This window comes from Condylura cristata, unplaced genomic scaffold, assembly GCF_000260355.1.
Source record: "Condylura cristata isolate star-nosed mole 26May11 unplaced genomic scaffold, ConCri1.0 scaffold00035, whole genome shotgun sequence".
Classification (NCBI taxonomy): domain Eukaryota; kingdom Metazoa; phylum Chordata; class Mammalia; order Eulipotyphla; family Talpidae; genus Condylura; species Condylura cristata.
In genome coordinates this window covers 1,497,415-1,512,751 of record NW_004567136.1, presented here as the reverse complement: position 1 = coordinate 1,512,751, position 15,337 = coordinate 1,497,415, and the positions used below count along the sequence as shown (strand labels likewise).

General features: G+C 47.5%; 1 protein-coding gene across 1 annotated transcript; it reads left to right on the top strand.

The window, feature by feature from the left end:
• Positions 1-1,039: 1,039 nt before the first annotated feature.
• Positions 1,040-8,501, top strand: RHOU (ras homolog family member U; the record flags this gene model as incomplete). Its single annotated transcript, XM_012732653.1, has 2 exons — positions 1,040-1,099; positions 5,685-8,501. Coding segments are annotated over 2 exons (516 nt in total), but the record flags the coding sequence as incomplete, so codon positions are not given.
• Between the last annotated feature and the right edge of the window lie 6,836 nt (positions 8,502-15,337).

The window sequence follows — 15,337 nt, the reverse complement described above, 5'->3', positions numbered from 1 at the left end:
CCGCCTTCCCCGTGGGCTGTGCTGATTCTTAGTATCTTTTCAGTATCTCTTTAAGCTGCTTACAGCCCTTGTGTTTGGGATGCTATGATACAAAGATAAAGTCATCCTTTATCTACCTTGTTTTTATTTCCCGGCTCTTTTTAAAAACAATGTTAAGAAAAAAGTGAAAATTCGAAGACACTAGTGTGAAACAATTCTTTTGCTGAAAAAAAGAATTGGCTCTTTTTCTCTGAGAAAGTCATGATGGCAAGAGCCAGCTTTTTTATATCTCAGAAGTACCCTGAATAAAAGTGTTCTGTGCTGGTGGGTTTCCTGTCTAAATATCCTTTTCCCCTTTTCCCCCTCTCCTCTCCGACTACTATAAACACCTGTTAACAATATAGAAAGTTGTATTGAACTGAAACTCAGCCCTTCATTCAAATAGCCATCTGTAGCAGTGCCCCCTTGTCGGGGCCTCCCCTCCCAGTACCCTGCAGCAGTGGGAGGGTGGTCACCCCACTTCTGCCTGACCCTCCCTTTGAGCTGCCGCAGAAATGTAACTGGTGCTGTCCTTTAGACCCAGGACCACAAGGGCGGCCGTCTGCACACGCTCTCAAAACAAGCTACAGTTTTATGATAAGCCTTGACGTTTCCAAACATTTCCCAAGGGAATGTAGACTTTGGGGTGAGCTTTTCCACTGATTTAAAACTACCCGGTTGGTTCCCATTCACCCCCCAGTGTTGTTCTTTAGACTCTTTTCAACACGTGTGACAGGAATATATATCTTCCAGATCTGGGAGAAAAGCGCAGGCCCTTCTGGGGTGCCCTTAAAGGGCTCGGGGATTTGCTGCCTCTTCAGTGGTGATGGTGACTGCGACATTGGAGGGTTTACTTGCAAAGATGCCCCCAAGTGGCCTCCTTGTTTTAGGGGAGGCTTTCATTCATTAGGGGCCCAGAACAGGGGTTCAGGGGCTTGGCGTGAGAATGCAATCACAAGTTGAGATGTATTCTGCCCGGGGTGGAGAATACGTCCTGATTGGGCCTTTGGTCTGTTTTTAAGCCGTGGTGTCCGTGGATGGGCGGCCGGTGAGACTCCAGCTGTGTGACACCGCGGGACAGGTCAGTACCACCCCTCGCTGCTCAACCCTGGGTGGAAACACCCTCCCCAAGTCGTCCCGTGACTCCCCGTCCAGAACTGCCTGTGCACCCATAAAACAGGGTTTGACCGGCTCTGCGCAGGCAGGGAAGGGGAAGACAGGCAAGCACAGGTCTTATCTTACAGGAGTTTCTGCTCTGGTTCACTTCCTGGTTTTGATTAAATTATCAAAGATACTTTGTAATCATAGCTCATAGTTACTTGGGGAAAGCTTCTGGTGGTTATTAAAGAAATTTACTCTGGGAATAAAGATGGGCTGATGTCAGTAAATGTTACTGTTTCCTTTCCTCAGCCTCAGCTTCATTCACTGGGGCTACCTCCCAGCCCCAGTCTCTGGAAGCTGCCGCCCAGGGGTGGAAGCTGTCGTAGTTGTGGGGAGTGAGTGGAGTGAGACTTAGTCTTTCTAATTTGGGAACATGCGGTTCTTGTCTCAAGGGCCATGTACTGGAAGAGAGCCAGGGAGTGATGGAGAGGATATGGGTTGGAGGGACATTCTCCTGAAGAGCCAGGGTGGTGGGGAGGGGGGTCATCTTCACCCCACCTTCCCTCCACACAGTGCTCCAGTCTCCGAAGTCACCTGGTGCCATGCAACCCCCGGGTCCAGTATCATATTTGTTGAACTGACAGTCTTTCCAATACTTGCTGGAATTTGAGAAAGTGCTGGGGTTACCTTGCAGGCACATACAAGCACCTGCTTCGCTTTCTGAGGTGTTAGCAAACCGTCCACCTTGAAGAAGTTGGCTTCCACCTTGAAGAGGTGTCCAGGTCAGCCAAGTGGCTGGCTACTCTTGGACACCCAGCTCAGAGCTTTAGCTCTCAGACCTCACGGTGCCATGAACGGGGCAGCCTGGATCCCTGCTGGATACTAGTTTGGTGGTGGCCATGAGGGCTTGAGCTGAAGCCTTATTCTATTCTGTTCTCTCCTTGTCCCACCCCTGAGGCGTCCTCTTCCCTGTGAGTAGGAGAACTAAACAGAGTCTGTGTGCTGTTGCCTACAGGGAAGCAAAGTCACAGACCACAGGTCTTTCTAATAGTTGGTGTTTTGGAATGCACTACTTTGGTGGTTATAACTAAAGCTTAATTACTTTGTATTAAGTGAGAATGTTTTTCTTACCATAGGTCAGATTTTCTGATCTTCAAAATGAGGTCAGAGTAGCACCTGTGTAAATGTGGGCATCCCTATGGAAGCGTGAATGGCACCTTACCAGCCTCAAAATAAGATACACAAGCACCAGAAACTAAGAAGCCTGGTTCTTGGGGACTCTGGGAGATGTGGGTAGAGGGGTGGGTGTCTCGCAGCCAGTGCATGGTCCTGCCCACCACTGCACCTCTCCTGTCGTGTGTCACTTGCACAACTTCCTGATCCAGGGGTTTGCAGGGTGCCCACATGGTACCTGGCACTAGGGACTAGGGCCTCCCTGGTGGCACAATGGGTTAAGGGTCAGCACTATAATGGAGCTCCTGGCCCCAGAGTGTGCAAACTTAAGTCACATCCTGCCCCTTAACAAACCTACAGTGAGCAGGGGAGATGCACCAGTCAGCAGAACTGGTGGAGGAAACTGGTGAGTCACACAGAGGAAGGCGGTGTTGGCTAAGGTGTTTGAAAGTGAAATGGGATTTTTACCAGAAAAGCCTTGTGGAAATGATCCTGCCTCTCAAGAAGAATGCCGCTTCTTCTTAGTGTTGTAGGTTTAAAAGTCAGGGAGAGCATGAAAGTCATTTCAGAAATATTTTCATGGGAAAAGTCTATAAAGAGGGGAGAAAAAATGGCCTGGGTACTAAATGGGTGAGCCTTGGTTGATTTGAAAATCATCCATCTGGCCTCCCAGCAGTGTTTTCATTGAGATTGACTGTATTTCTGAACTGATGTACTGGTTTGTAAAGCAGTAAGAACTGCCTTATTATGTAATGAATGAGGCTGAAGTTTCGTAGAAAGCTAACTTCCAAAACAAAGAAAAGCAGACCACTGGTAAGACCAAGTCACTCCCCCCCACCCCTTCTCGAGTATCTGTCAGTATTTGTTGCGGCTGTTAGGAGGGCTGGGGAGGGTGGGGGTTCCGAGCTATCCTCTCAGTCCAGATATCCTAACCGGCCTCTCAATGGACTGCACTTGACATTGCTCCCATTTCCTTTATGTTGACCCAGGCCATAGAACCCCCTTTTCCTCTGCTGTGGGTGGTCCTTGTGCCAGCCTGGAGTGTTACAGGGAGCCCAGGGACCACCACCTCCCCCCAATTGGAGGAGAATGAGAACACATCTCTGTACCTTGGAACCCTTAGCGAAGGAGAGCAAGAATGTAGTAACTGGGTGGATGAACATCCAGATACTACTGCTGGTGCCTTTGGCTCTTCCCACTGGGCGGGGGGTGGGACCCATAGGTCAAACTGGAAGATGTTAAGGGGACTGTTTTAGCACTGGACCATACTCAAGTGGAAACTGACCAGAGGCTGAGAACTTGAAGAAATGCAACTTTGGTGTGTATGAGAGGATCGCTGAAATGGAGTAACTCCCTGTAGCCAAGCCAGCTCTGAGGCCTTCTGACCCATGAGGCACTTGGAAAAATCTTTAGACTATGGGGGAAAGCCAGGTTTCAGTTTGCTCAGGGTTCCTCCACCTGCCTGTGTGTGCGCTGGCTCTGCCCTTGGGCCAGGTCTGGGCGACAGCATTGCCACAGGCCTGGCACAGGCCTGGCATACTCACGCTGATCCCTGGGCCCAGAGGCATTTCCTGGAGGTGTGTTCCTTTGCTCCCCTGGCTGCTCTGTGTGTTTCACTTATTTCAGCAAATAGCTAGGGTTTCTGGCCAGGCAATAAGCAGGAGGGTTTAATTTCTGCTGTGCTTCCTAAGCCTCGTAGCCAGAATCTCAAGAGGCGGGGGAGCCCAACTTCCAAAGCCCTGTCACGGGGCCTGGCTCCTGTGCTTGCCTTCCTTTTTATGGGTAATGCAACCCCAGATTCCAGGGCACAGCCCAGGGGACTGCCTTCCAGCAGCAAGGCGCAGCTGCCTCAGGGGCTGCCTTGACACTGTCCTCAGGGCCCCCTTGAGGCCCCTGAGAACAGGGGAGCATGTCACTAAATGATCTTTGGAGCTGGGCTGGTTGAGATTTGCCTGGTCAAGATCTGTGTTTATTATTTGAACACAAAGTTAGCACCAAGAAACACAGACCTATTTTTTTAAACTTTCCTGTTTAGAATAGACAGACCGGTGGAAGTAATGGCCTGAAATGCTGTGTCCGTTCCTGATGGTTCTAGCTGGTCAGCTTTAATATTTTTAGTGAGTTGTTGCTTCATAACTCAGCGCAGTCAAATGCACAGATCTGGGTTTCCTTCATACCTCAAAAAGGCCACGAGGCCAAGTGACATACATGTAAATCATCAGAGTTTGTCAATGGGGTAACAGAATCCTGGATGGCATTTAGCTTTTCCTTGCCACTGGGATATAACATGTTACATTACACCTGAGGATGGTTGGTGGTCAGAGATAGACCTTTTCAATGTGAGTGAGATGGTGTCAATATTTTAGGAAGTGGACTTTGAGCGAAAGCTTCCAGTTTGCAGTCTGCCTGGGCAGGGTACGATAGGGCACTTGAGAAACAGCAATCCCGATTTCCACACGTGTGTCTCCATGAGGGCCAAGGTCATGTCTGTCTGCTCCCCAGCAAGCCATCTGGCCCTGACAGTGACTGGCACCCGGCAGGCATCTCAGTGGGTCGCTGCCACAGAGCACTCGGCACGGTGCTGGCACATAGACACAGCTCTCCTTTACCCATCCACTTCTCTGTACCTTAAGAGTAGGTGGGCAGCTCCTTCATCTCGTCCTTTATCTTCCCCAAGCTTGCAGGAGGCCTCTGGGATTGGCAGAGAGAAACGGGGACAGGGAATAATAGAGTGGAGGGGAGGAGGTGGGAGGGAAGGTAAAGCAAGAGGCAAAGGCTTATCAAGCCAGAGTAAGAATGCGTTAACCAGTGTAATAATAGGTGGGTTGTCCGGGAGGGTGCCCACCCGGCGCACACAGGTCCGTTTCTAGGCCTGTCCTTGCGGTGATCACCCACTGTCTGTGCTGTGTGTCCTGGGGTTGCCCCAGGTATGCTCAGGGCAGGTGGGAGGAGATGGCGCTGCTCGTAGCCATCCTGAGGATGTGCAGAACTAGACGTTTAGAGAGCAAAGCTGTGCTGATAGACTGGGTTTCCCTGGGGACAGGCATCTTGGGGATCAGCCTGATGCCAGCTACAGCAAAATTCCGAGGACCTACGTACCAATGTTGAGCGCAAGTCTAGATTACTCTGGGTGGAATGCTAAAAGCACGTTGTATTCCTTCAAGCCCATTTCATTGAGATCCCTTTTCTATAGTAAGTTGCAAGTAGGTCACGGTGCTGACAGAAACTTTGGCAGCTTTTGGGGGGCCAGGAGCACAGGCGGGATCCTGCCTGAGACGTGGGCTGATGGACTCATACCTCCCACACCCTTCCAGGGAAAATGTTAAAATCGTTGCTTTTGCTGAGGAGAATGGATTTTAAAAATAACTTTGGGATGCTCTGATTGTTTGCAGGATGAGTTTGACAAGCTCAGGCCTCTCTGCTACACCAACACGGACATCTTCCTGCTGTGCTTCAGTGTGGTCAGCCCCTCATCTTTCCAGAACGTCAGCGAGAAATGGGTGCCGGAGATCCGATGCCACTGTCCCAAAGCGCCCATCATTCTTGTTGGAACTCAGTCAGATCTCAGAGAAGATGTCAAAGTCCTCATTGAGTTGGACAAATGCAAAGAGAAGCCGGTGCCTGAAGACGCAGCGAGGCTGTGTGCAGAGGAAATCAAAGCCGCCTCCTACATTGAGTGTTCAGCCTTGACTCAGAAAAACCTCAAAGAGGTCTTTGACGCAGCCATTGTTGCTGGCATTCAGTTCTCAGACACTCAGCAGCAGCCAAAGAAGTGCAAAAGCAGGACTCCGGACAAAGTGAAAAACCTCTCCAAGTCCTGGTGGAGGAAGTACTGCTGCTTCGTATGATGCTGGCGAGGGCCCAGAGGATATTTTCAGATGCAATCAATATTAGAGGCTATATTAGCTGAAATGACTCCTTTTACTGTGTAGAAACTGTATAGACTGTGTGTGTATATGGATTATAGGGGACTTTCTCAGTGTATGTCTTCTGTCCGCCTTTGGTCTTGGCTGTTTGTTTGAGCTTAGGGATCAGATACTTATGCAAGATACACTAGATAAAAGCTAAGCATCCTTCCTAACCCTAGACCTCTGATATAGCGTATGAAGATGAAAGAGACACCTCAGACCTGGGAGTCAAGGTGAAGCTTTGCTCTAGGACAGTGTGAAAAGAACGAAAGAGGAGCTGTGGTGGTTGAGCTCCTCACTGAGGGCTACTTGATGCACCGTGTGTTATAGACGGACCAGCTAGGCAAGCACACTTCACTCTGAAACGCCTCCCTTTTCACTTTCTTTTCTTACGGAGAAACCTCATCTATGAAACCTCAGACCAGTCAGTTTTGCCCCACTGAAATTTTTTGATGAAATTTTTAAAACAACCGACAAAGACATCCCACTAACTCTATGGCACCGTGAAGCCTAAAAAGGAAAATTTGCTGGTTGGGATCTTTCATCCTTAGACCTGTTATGTTGACATAGCCCAGACGCCACGCGGGATAAAGGAAGGGCTGGGCAAAAGCTTTTCTCTCTTCTTTAGGGAGAGTTTCAGCTGAGCGCAGAATGTGATGTCCACACACTTGCCCATACTGCCCGGGTCTGCAGGTGGGCACGCTGGGCCCCACCTACCAGAATTGCCTGTAACGTTCTGTGCTGAAAGCAGCTCATCTGTGAGGCAGCAAAACCTCTTAAAAGGCTGCAGGTGTGTGTGTGGGACCCCAAATGTGCTTTCCTTTCTGACACCCACAAATGTGTGTGCCCATGTGTGTATGCCTACATTTGCTGCTGACTCAGACTTTTGAAGAGTTCATGAAAAAACATGGCCACAAAAGCAGTGAGGGAAAGTTGGCTTCCTCTTTTCATCACCATGTTTTAGAACAGATCTTTTTACTTATAGCCGAGATATGGTTTTAAGTATATCTTCAATAACACATTTTGGAGACCATCTTAAAAGAAAACACAAGTATCTCTTAAAATTGACTTTAAAATGAATGTCTTTTAAAACCTGTTCACCAGTGCAATCCACAGATGCCTTTTAGGGAAATGATTGCAGAGACCAAGAGGTCTGGGGGCCCACTGTGGCCAGCCAGGGGTAGGGAGTATGCCGGGACCACAGCTCCCCAATCAGCTGCTTCCTGACTGTGGAACAGTCCAGAAATCACTTATTTGTGAAACATTCATGTGCTACAGATAACAGTTTTTAGGGCTTAGTCTTCTGGAAAAAAAAATGCCATATTGGGAGAGTAGCTTTGTTCTGTGATGGGTATGTATCAAGAGGCCAAAAGGTGGCCTGAGGCCTTGAGTCACAATGACGAGCTTGCAGGTATACCAAAACCCGGTCAGTCATTAATGAGGGAACTCTCTGTTGAGCCAACCAATAGAAGGGTTTGATCTTTTGTAGGTCTTGTGTTGGCTTTTTTTATATTTAAAAAATCCAATTTGTGTTTTTCTATAGAAATAAAAGACCAGTTTATACTTTAGGTTAGGGGCTCCTTTTATTTCTTAGTAAATAAAATTCATTTCTTGGTTTAAAAACAAAAATACAGCAACTGTTTCCTGTTTGTTTTGCAATACATGGAAATGTATATCAACTTCCTAAAGGGTTCTGTTACAACCCGAGTGAATAAAATGCCTCCATTGGGGGACATGCACCCCACAGACCTGGTGAAAGGCATTCTCAACTCATATGCCAGGACACCCCTCTGCGAGAAGTAGCTTCCCAGGCTGGACTCTGCCTGCCATGGGGTACAGAGGAGAGGGCCAGAAAAGGGTCATCTGACTGGTAGGTCAACGGTATCTTTGTTTCAGCAGAGGTCATGGGGTACAACGCAAATTTACTGTGAAGGCAGAACTTGAAACTTGGGCACAGGGCCTCAAGAGCCTTCTCCCTTCAGGGGCCCCACCAAGCAGGGCCCAGAGACTGCTGGTGTGGCTGCTTCTGAGCACTTTCCTCATGAGGCTTATTTCTGACCCAGCCTGGTGCCACACGGACCATTAGATCCCAAAGCCAGAGGGCTGACAATGAAATGCAAGTTTTTAACATGTTGTTCCACTTTATAGACCAGTGAATGTTACTTCTTGCAACTTCCCTCCACTTTATAATTTTTCTGTGAAAAGATAGACTTAGGTGCATTTCTTTTTTAAGTTTGTGCTTGGGTTAAATATGAAGATGATTCACATCCAAGGGCAAACATTGTTAAACGTACAGCTCAGTCTCACACAGACGTTTCTACGCCCCCTCCCGCGCCCCCCCCCCCACCTTCTCTCTCTCCTAGCTAGGGAAGCCTTTCTTTGAGCTTTCATAGTTTTGTTGATTTTTCTGAATTGCTGGCTTCTCAATTTCGACAATGCCACTTCACCTAACTGCCTCAGTGGAAGCCTGTCATCACATGAAAACACAATATACTACACCAACCATTTACACAATATACTCCAACACCATTTTAGTATCTCATTTCGTCATGGAACCTTTGGGAATGTTGTTCTCTGGGCTTGACAGACTTAAGAGAAACCACCCAGGGATCAGCCAGACCAAAAGAGGACCCCAGAGACCTGTGGTCTGGTGCCTTCCTGAATTGTGCTTTTCTGTGTTGGAGTATATTGTGTTTTCCCGTGACAATAGGCCTCCACTGAGGCAGTTAGGTGAAGTGGCATTGTCAAAATTGAGAAGCCAGCAATTCAGAAAAATCAGCAAAAGTAGACTATGAAAACTCAAAAGTCTTCCTGAGCTGTGAGAGAAGCCTGTGGTGCAAATGGTGTTGAGCAGAATGTTGTCCTTGAAAGTGCTATACATGAAGTGGAATGAAATAAATTCTGACTACAGATGGTGTTGCCTTTTCTATCGAAGAATCTCACTGGACGTGAAAGTTCAGCCAAAATGCAAAGCAGGCTGGTGGGCAAGGGTCAGAGTGGCATGGCCCCAGGGGCACTTCAGGGTGGCGTTCCCACAAAACATTAAATGTTTATTCAGTGTAGGGCTTTGGGAATCCTGGTGTCACCGTCTGAGACATTCCCCTCTGCTGTGTGGTGAGCAGTGGACAGCCTTGGGCCTGGGTGAGGAAGCACTGTGCTTGGAGCTGTAAGTCCAGGTTCAGAGGGGATTTAGTACATGAGAAAGCAGGGAGGGGACAAGATCTGAGCTGTCACCTCCGCAAGTGAAAACACTCTGGCTTTGTTACCAGGTTCTTGGTGTCCTGAACAGGAACCCACATGTGCTTGCAGGGTAAACTCTGAGGTTTGTCATCACCAAGGGAGGAGGGGTGAGAAATCAAGGGTGGCCTGAGTCACTTTGGTGTGACAGTGACCGTGGTTCAGGTTCCCTCTCTGAGGGGTCCTTGTGCTGTGTGGGAATGCCTCGGGTTCTCCTGGCTGGTGTTAGGCCGCCAGGCGCAGCCCTCAGCCTAGAGCCTCTCAGGAACTCGCCCCCTAGACCAGGAACATTCTGAGGAGCCAGTTAACATATCTGCTCCACCTTCCAGTGTCAAGGGGGTAGACGGGGCTCCAGTGGACAGGATAGGCCTGCCCATTTTGTTCTCCACAGTGCCTCTGAGCCCAGGCTTTGACTTCCAGGTCCACTGAACATTCAGTCACAGTGAACTGGAACACCGTGCAGACAGCAGGTGACTCTAGTGCTCCTCTGTAGCCAGGGCTTGCTTCCTGGCCTGCCCTGGCCTTCAAGGGGCAGCACAATCATAGCCTAGGAGGAGCTGGAAGTTTTCCTCACCTGACTCCCACCCTTCCTTCCATATCTGGGACACAGCACCCAGTCCCTTTAGAGGAGGTCAGGGAGTGTATCTCAGAGCCTCAGAGATGTTTACCTGAAGAGGAATGGGAATAAGAAGTACCTGGGAGAAAAGGTGGGCTTTTTTCTTCTTCTTCTTCTTATTTTCTTTAAGGAATAGCAGGTACAAAAGCCCTGAGGTGGAGGAATGTCTGGCATGTCCTAAAGGCCAGTGTGGACAGGATAGAAGAATTACAGGGCTGTGAGGATCAGGAGATGATGGCAGGCAGGGGATGTGTCAGGGAGGGGAGGGAAGGGAGAGATGGGAAAATTGGGAGAAGAGGGCTGAGCCCTGGCATCAGGCTGTCTGGGCTTTCATCCAGCCCTGCCACATACCAGGGGTCATTTCTGAAGTAGCTTGACTTCTTAACTTTCCTTAACTAAAGTTTTGAACCTATAAAGAGGATATGCGGAGCAGCTACCCCAAGGGGCTGAGGTGGTAATGAATACACAGCACCAGTGCACCCCAAGTGCCTGGTGAGTGCCTACTCTGTGGGGTCTGGACAGGCTAGTTAATTCCCTCCACAGCCAGCCACTCAATGGATCAATTTAACATTCATCCCTGATGACTTTCATATTGTCCCTACCAAATGTTATGGGGTTTATGCTTGTAAGTGGGTAATAGAAGTGACATTTTTTCATTGTCTTTGAAAAGAGCAAAGTAATATAAATTGGTCCAGCCAGTAGTTGCACAACTTGTCTCTGGACCATAAATTTTTCTGCTGAGTCAGTGGACGTATTGGGGCCCAAGCCACTGGCACCCTCATGTGCTATTTCTACAAATGGGAGGGTTGCACCCAGTATACAAAGGTGGTTGGGGAGTCGGGGTGAGGAAGCAAAGCAGGGGTGCAAAGTTCTCGTGCCAGAGTAACTCACACTCGGTCTTGTGAGTCCAAAGCTAGTTTTATAGTCATTGTTTATCAGCTTGAGTCACCCAACTAGTGTCCCATAGGGCCTGTCATCCCATATGATGTGCGGCGCTGACAGTCAGGCTAAGTCTTAACAGGGGACAGGCCACAGAAGGCAAAGGCAAGCGGAGAGGAACCTGCCATTTTTCTCTAAAAAGAGGACACATCTGGGAACAGAATAATCCAATTTCCACCATTTACCTCCTGGATGTCCCACCAGTGCGTTCAAATTTAACTCACCACATTAGTTTACTACGAACTCAGTGGCTTCATATGACACAAGTTTCAGGCCTCGCTGGTGGCCTAGGGGTTAAGTCTCAGTTCTATCACCTCAAAGGCCTGAATTTGACACCCACCCACCCCCAGGGGAATTAACTCACATGGCAAAGCAAACCTCTCTCCTCTCATCTGCTGCTCCCCTCAGCAGTGTATTTCAGTCAATCTGCCCGTTCTGTGCCCCACTCTGTTTCTGGTGAATCATCTCACCCCCACCCCACACTCCTGTAGGCCTCCACCCCACTTCTCCACACACACACACACACACACACACACAAATGATACAAGTTTCTTACCTTAAGTTCTGAAGGTGAGAAATCAGGAGTGGGTCTCACTGGACCAATGCCAATGTAGCGACAGGGCTCTGGCGGCCCTTCCTCTGGCCTCTTCCTGTTCTAGAGCACACCCACCTGGATGCCTGATCTTCCTCCACCTTCTAAGTCAGCAACTGCCATCAAATCTTTCTCACAAGGATTCCCCCTCACACTGTCTCTTCTGCCTCCTCTTCCACAACTAAGCACCTTGATACGATACAGGGCCCACCTGGAGTGCCCCCACCTCACAGCCGGGAGATTAATGAACTTAATTCCACCTGTGGGTTTAGGTTCTCTTTGCCCTGTAAACTTACAGTCACGGGGCCCCAGGCTTAGGGCAAGCACCTTTTTGGAGACTAGTCTTTGGCTGGATACTCATCTGCAACTCATTACTCCTCAACACTCATCCTGTCTTCATTTTAGGAAATGCCCGGAATGAACCACAAAGCTTTGTTCCTTCTCTTGTCCTAACCAGAAATCTGTCACCAGCCCAGACTCTCTTTCCCATGGGTGTTAGCTCTAATTGTTCCTATCATTTGGGCATCACCTTTATTGTCCTTCACCCTTCACCCCCACCGTGACACGAATCCCCACGCACCCCACCTCCCTCTGACCGTCTTTGCCTCTCCCTCCAGTCCAGCTCTTCGGCCTCTCCAGCCTCCTGCTGCGTGGTGGCTGGCAGGATATTTTTTTCCAAACCAAGCTTTTCATGTCATTTCACTCTAAGAGGTATTTGGTAGCTCTCCATGGCCTGTAGCATTAATTCATAAACAAATTTTGCAGATGCCACGCGATAGCAATTACACTTTTATTATTCTTAGCATCACATGTAATAATAGAAAGCCACATGTGAAAAAATAAGTTAAAAATGTAAAAAGCAGCCCTCCCTGGTGGCACAGTGGGTTACAAGCTAGCTGCAGCCTCTTCAGTGCGAGTTCAATCCCCGGACCCAGAGGTGATCACATGGCACGGCAGACCTCTCCTGACATGCCTGCTGCCCCCCTCAGCAGTGTAGTTCATCAGTCTGCCTATTCTGCTCCCCACTCTGTCTCTGCTGAATCTTCTCACTGCCCCTGTGCCTCTGGCCTGTACCCCAGTTCTGTATGAGTAAATAAATATTTTAAAATGTAAAAAGCCACATGCAATTATAATTTCACATGAATTGAGAGAGCACTTAATAAAAAAAGCCTTGTGAATTTAAAAACATTTCATTTTCTTTTATATTCAGTAAGACTTGAGTTGGCAGGGTGCTCATCACAGAAGCATCTACAGGTAACTGAAACACAGGGAGCGCGTGTGTGACATTATTCTGCAGGCCTCCCTAGGGCCCCTGGGAGTCTCCCATGTCCTGACGTTAGTTCTATCGCTTCCCAGGGTTTCTTGCCCTAAGCTGAGGAATCATAGACCTGTTAAAAATAGTCTTAGTTTCTTTTTGCAAGGCTTGCAAGGACTTTCTTGCTCTGGCTCTCACCTCCAACTGCATTAAATGTCCTCCTGGGTTCTACCTGGCTCGTGCCCCTTACTTTCTCAAATCCCCAGACTTGGGGGATATTTATTTCCGGAGCCTGAAGGTCCTCCCATCCACGTGTGTGCACCAAAGCCCCCACTCAGGTCTCAGGGTGGTGTCCCCTTCTCTGTGAAGTGATGCCTGCTTCTACTCTCTCTTTGCAAAGTGGACATACTTCTTTTTTAAAAGAGCAATCATTTGCAGATTGCTTCAGTTTTCTCTGCCTACCTTCCCCTAAAAAAGTCCACTCTGCCTGCTCTGGTAAGGCAGAGAGGGAACCCAAAGCATGCATATGCTGATCCTTTTCCTTTGACCTCTTCTCTCCATGAGTTTGTGCATGGTGGACATCTGCTTTCCTTCTGCCAAAGAGGTAACAAGAGCAAAACAAAACAGAAAACAAATAAAGGGCTGGCATGTGTGTGTTTGGACATCAGGGATAGTGTGATCTCCTGCCAATGATAGCTGAAGGCTAAGGTAAAGACGGTCTCCCAGAATATGAAGGTCAGGGAATTCCGGGCGTCCCCTTCCCACTCAAGGTGAATTATTCAATAAGCACAGAGTGGAGTGAGGCCACATTGTCCAATGAGACTGGGTCCAAAGCCAGCAGGGTGATCATCTGCCTGGATTCTGGATCTTGCTGAGAGGTTGTTAGGCAGCAGATGTTGCCACAGAGCTATGGGGTGTCCCACACCAGATGAAGGCAGGGACCCCCTTGGGTTAGCTGGCTGACAAAATAGATGTGTCACCCTGATGGCGTGACACTACTGAGTGTAGCCACAATGAATTTGAATATTTCTGGTCCCATTGGTAAAACACACCTTCATTGTGGGAGATTAGATAACATCTTATCTTGTTATCATGAAACCGTCCTTATTCTCCTATTACTCCTATTCTTCAATATGATTTGGCATCTCATGGAAGTCCCCAAAGAAACAGGTGTCAGTTGTATCAACTACCTGGATTTCCCATCCCAAGACAGTGCTTTCTCATGTTGCAGATCAGGATTTGATTTCAACTGGAGAGAAAGTATACTGAAAATGTCAATGTGAATATTTTACATCTTGCCTGGTTTTTCATGGAGAAACATTCTCCATAAGGCTGTTTCTAGTATCAGGAGTATTTTCTCTCAGTCAAATAACTGGTGTTGTAATACTAATTCGGCAGATGGTGGTTGTCATTGTGGAAGCGTTTCCATAAAGACATGTGTTCTCATCATCCAAGTATACTGATTTGGAATGTTTAAATTTAAAGTACAAATAGATCTTAGACATTCTAGTGTATCTCTTAGCACACAAGCTTTTGGAAGTAGCACTTGCCTCAATCACACTTTATCAGATGTTGGATAAAAATTGCTCAAGGTTTAGTCTTAAGACAGGTGCCAATATTGTAGATGGCTGTTAGACAAGAGAATGCTGTGCATTAAGAACAAATATAAAATTGCCATTTTACCATGAAAATCAGTAAGCTTGGCTACTATTTACACTCCAAGTTGTTGTGAATTTAGACTACATCAGACCCAGCCAGCTGGGCATGAAATTCATTTTGAATCTGTTCGAGTGTCTCAAGAGATCCTTGATAGGGACTTAGAACTCTCATTTCTAAAATGTTATCAGGCACAGCATGAGTAGCAAAAATAGTTAGACTTGAATCATTTATTTATCAAAAGTTTTCTTGGCAAAAACAGAAAATTCACACACATACTCAGCATTCAGCACTTCAAGCTTCTTCCTCAACTCGGATCCTCAACCCCGCCATGTCCTTGTTCTCTTCTGGTTCTTCCTGAGTTTCTCATTTTCATTTCTGGAATGAGATCTCAGATCAGAGCACAAAGCTAGGACTGTAATGGGCTATTGCTGCTCAGTAATGACCTAAACCAGATGAACATTGATTAGCACATTTTCAATGCATTTTTTTTAAGACTAGACAGGAAAAGGCAGAAGGAAGTAAGAAAAGGTGAGCAAAGAAGTGAAAAAGAAAGAGTAAAAGACAGGGAGCATAAAAGAGATATAGAAAAGGGAGGGGGATAAAAAAGGAAGAGTGTTAGGAAGTACTAAGAACAAGCTATTATTCTTATTTCTTAGAGAGAGAAACAGAAAGACAAAGTAAGTATATGAGTTTATGGTAGAATCACTACACAGTGAGATTATACTAGGTATAACTTTCTCTTTCTGCTCCTACTTAGAAAATATTGTATCTTTAAAAACACCTTTATTTGGTACACATGATTTGCTCCTTTTGTTATTATATTTCAGGATATAAAGAAT